We start from the raw sequence: 3,727 nt of genomic DNA, 5'->3' as shown, positions 1-3,727 counted from the left end.
TTTTTTTTTTTTTTTTTTTTTTTTTTTTTTTTTTTTGTCTTTTTTTGTGACCGGTAACAGGATCGCAACCCTTGGTGTCGCGCCCGTACCGCGACCGGCAACGGGATTGCAACCCTCGGTGTGGCGCCCGCACCGCGCCCAACCAGTGAGCGGACCGGTCTCTATATGGGATCCGAACCCTCGGCGGGAGCGCCGCCGCGCTCTCAAGCGCCGCACTCTACCGAGTGCGCCACCGGGCTGGCCCTTGTTTCTGCTTTCTTCAGCCATTTTTCTGTCTATAAACTTCTTTTGCTCAGCTCATTCGAATACTTATACTATTTTATGGAATGAAATGTTGCCTGATCCTAGAATCTCAATGAAGCCAGTTGAGGTCTTTAAACTTAATTTGGTCTTTTGACAGGAGTCAGTCAGTCGTGGGTTCAAGAATCCCGCTGAAGCCGGCAGGTTAGCTCAGTTGGTTACAGCACAGTTTTGTCACACCAAAGTCACCCACCGTCCAGATCCCCATACCAGCCAGCCGCGCCCTCTCCCCCCAACTCCCAAGACTCCCACTGGAACGTAAATTCCCCGAGAGCTGGATGAGGGCAGGATTCCATCCCTTGTTCAGTGCTATGTCCCCAAGCGCCTACGACAGTGTCTTGCACATAGTAGGCACTCAAACGTTCGCTGAATGCATGAATAAAATGAACGAACGGTCACACTCCTTGTCTAAAAACACCGTACCTGGAAGGATGGTTGCATCATGACATCACCTAGCCCTGGACTTGACGCACAGTAGGCGCTCAACAAGTTGTATTTTTCCTTCCCCTCCACAGTACCAGGTCCCTAGGCGACCACAAAAAAAGGGGTCTCTTTCCCTCGTGTCGTCGCCAGCTCCCTTCGCCCCCGCAGCCCCCACTGGGTCGCGGGGAGCACGTGGCCCGGGAAGGCGGGGTGGGAAGCCGGTCTCCGGCTTACGTAAGGCGCGAGTCCCGCGCGGCCGGCGAGGCTCAGAGCCTGGGCGGGCGGAGGCGGCGCCGCCCAGCGGGATACCGGCTGGAAGCCTCTCGAGCGCTGCTTTCAGCCTAGGTGTGTTTCTTGGACTGCTTTTGGTGGAGAGACGCCGGGCTCGGGCTCCTCGCGCGCCCCACGGCAGGGGGGCGCATCTGCCAAGCCTGGGCGGAGGTGGGCCCCTCCGAGTGCGCACGGGCGGCGGGCAGCGGCGGCCCTTGCGACTCCGGGGGATGTGACAGCCGCCAGGAAGGGGCCGGGGCGCGGACCAGGTTAGCTCAGTTGGTTACAGCACAGTTTTGTCACACCAAAGTCACCCACCGTCCAGATCCCCATACCAGCCAGCTGCGCCCTCTCCCCCCAACTCCCAAGACTCCCACTGGAACGTAAATTCCACGAGAGCTGGATGAGGGCAGGATTCCATCCCTTGTTCAGTGCTATGTCCCCAAGCGCCTACNTGACTCCCGCTTTCCTGTTAATGGCTTCTTGAGAATGCCTCCCTTGGCTGTCGTGGTGAAGCTGGGGACATAGATCGTCTGATCTCTTAGTCTGACAGTGTTCAGGTCGTCCCCTCTTCCCTCTCCTCCTACTCCACGTTCACACCGGTTCAAGACGAATTGGCGTTAAAAGGCGAAAGGTAGCGGTTGTGCAGGGCACATAACCCTTCTGGGATGCAGATGCTCATAATTAGCAACTCCTTAATGAAAACTAGTTGCAAACGGGGTCCTTTGCTGTGGCTAGTATTGTCGGTGTCCAAGATGGTTATTGCCCGGTATGGGCTAATTATGCAGGGATCCACATTTCAGAAGCACAAATTAGTTTGAAGAGGTGGGNCGCGCCGTAGGGAGCCAGCTAGAGGAGAGGATCGAGGTGGGACCGGCCGGGCCGACCTCTGACCCCGAAGGCGGACCCCCGCAGGGCGGGGCACTGGAGTTCTCCAGAGTCGCTGCGTGGGGGCGAGGGGGTGGAGGAGGGCGGGGAGGTGTAGCGTGGCGCCTTACTCCGCCTTCCAGTCGGTCTGGGCGCGGGGCTGAGGGGAGGGGCTGTCTTAAAAGTCTCTCCTTCCCCCTGTAGGGGCGGCCGGCGAGTCCCCGCGCGAGCGGAGGGTGCCAGAGGCAGGGGCCAAGAAACAAAGTTCCCGGGGCTCCCTCCGGGGCCGCTGTCTGGGCTGCCCGTTTGGCCGCCCCCCTGCTCGCGAAGGCCATGGCTTCCAAACTCCTGCGCGCGGTCATCCTCGGGCCGCCCGGCTCGGGCAAGGGCACCGTGTGCCAGAGGATCGCCCAGAACTTTGGCCTCCAGCATCTCTCCAGCGGCCACTTCTTGCGGGAGAACATCAAGGCCAACACGGGTGAGGGGCTGCGGGGGCCAGGGGCGGGGGGGAGCCGNGTATGGGCTAATTATGCAGGGATCCACATTTCAGAAGCACAAATTAGTTTGAAGAGGTGGGTGGAGGGCAGTGCTGGAAAACAAAAGGAAAGCTTAAAAGCATGGAATTAAGAAGTGTCTACAAGGAAGAGCTTTATTCATTACCTCTTAAGCAGGTTGTAAAAGCAAGCTGCCCCAACCCCCCCAAATCTCAGAAGAAAGTTATGTGTACCAGATTGCACTTGAATTTTCTCTTGTGGATTTCGTTACCTCAAGTAGTCCTATTTTAATTTTAATACCACATTCAAATGTATTTTATTCTTTCTGTATTTGGAATGCGGTTTGGAGGGAGAGCAGCCTGAGGCGGAAGGCAGGCTCTCAACCTGAGGGTTTTGTGTTAAGTTTTGGCTTCATGGTATGGAGGTGGAGACATAGTGAGAGAAGACATAGACAGGTAGGGTGGGATCGAGCCCATTGCATAATTCTGTCCCTGACTTGGGTATTTGTTTTCTTCTGGCATGAAGGAATTCACACTGCCCATCCTGGGTCTGGACTGGTGGCCCTATCCATTTTTAAAGAGGGTGTGTTGAGAAATGGTTTATTTCTAAACTTTCATAGGGGTTTTCAAAACTTTCCATTGCTGTTTTCCCTTGTTCTCATTTTTTCACTTTAACTTTCCTCTTGTCAAAGGACAAANTCGCCCCCTCCCCGGAGTCCTCAGCGAGCCGCGCGTCCCCTCCTCTCACCCGCACCCCGGAGGCCGAGCGCCGCCCACCTGTGGGAGTCGGACTGGGCTGCGCGCTGGGGAACCTGTGGCGCCGCGGGACTCGCAGCCGCGCACCCCTCCGCGCCGCCTCGGGCAGAGCTTTGGGTGGCTTTGAAAGGCCTGTCTGTTCGCTGCCGCCTTCTAAGGTAAACTCTCCCCATCACCGCCCCCTCCTCCCCAAGCCCGGGCCTGGCCGTTTGGAGACAAGTAGGAGACTCGATCTGATAAATGACGTTTTGACTCCCGCTTTCCTGTTAATGGCTTCTTGAGAATGCCTCCCTTGGCTGTCGTGGTGAAGTTGGGGACATAGATCGTCTGATCTCTTAGTCTGACAGTGTTCAGGTCGTCCCTTCTTCCCTCTCCTACTCCACGTTCACACCGGTTCAAGACGAATTGGCGTTAAAAGGCGAAAGGTAGCGGTTGTGCAGGGCACATAACCCTTCTGGGATGTAGATGGTCATAATTAGCAACTCAATGAAAACTAGTTGCAAACGGGGTCCTTTGCTGTGGCTAGTGTTATCGGTGTCCAAGATGGTTATTGCCCAGTATGGGCTAATTATGCAGGGATCCACATTTCAGAAGCACAAATTAGTTTGAAGAGGTGGG

General features: G+C 56.0%; 1 protein-coding gene across 1 annotated transcript in view; it reads left to right on the top strand.

Moving 5' to 3' along the window:
- The first annotated feature begins 1,991 nt into the window (after positions 1–1,991).
- AK4 (adenylate kinase 4) overlaps positions 1,992–3,727 on the top strand; it is a 68,252-nt gene continuing 66,516 nt past the window's right edge. The window contains exon 1 of the mRNA XM_008573979.1: positions 1,992–2,338. Coding sequence (XP_008572201.1) covers positions 2,194–2,338 — 145 coding nt within the window. The 5' untranslated portion in view covers positions 1,992–2,193. The remainder of the gene's footprint in view (positions 2,339–3,727) is intronic.

This window comes from Galeopterus variegatus, unplaced genomic scaffold, assembly GCF_000696425.1.
Source record: "Galeopterus variegatus unplaced genomic scaffold, G_variegatus-3.0.2 Scaffold979, whole genome shotgun sequence".
Taxonomy (NCBI): Eukaryota; Metazoa; Chordata; class Mammalia; order Dermoptera; family Cynocephalidae; genus Galeopterus; species Galeopterus variegatus.
This window is presented reverse-complemented; position numbering and strand designations above follow the sequence as displayed.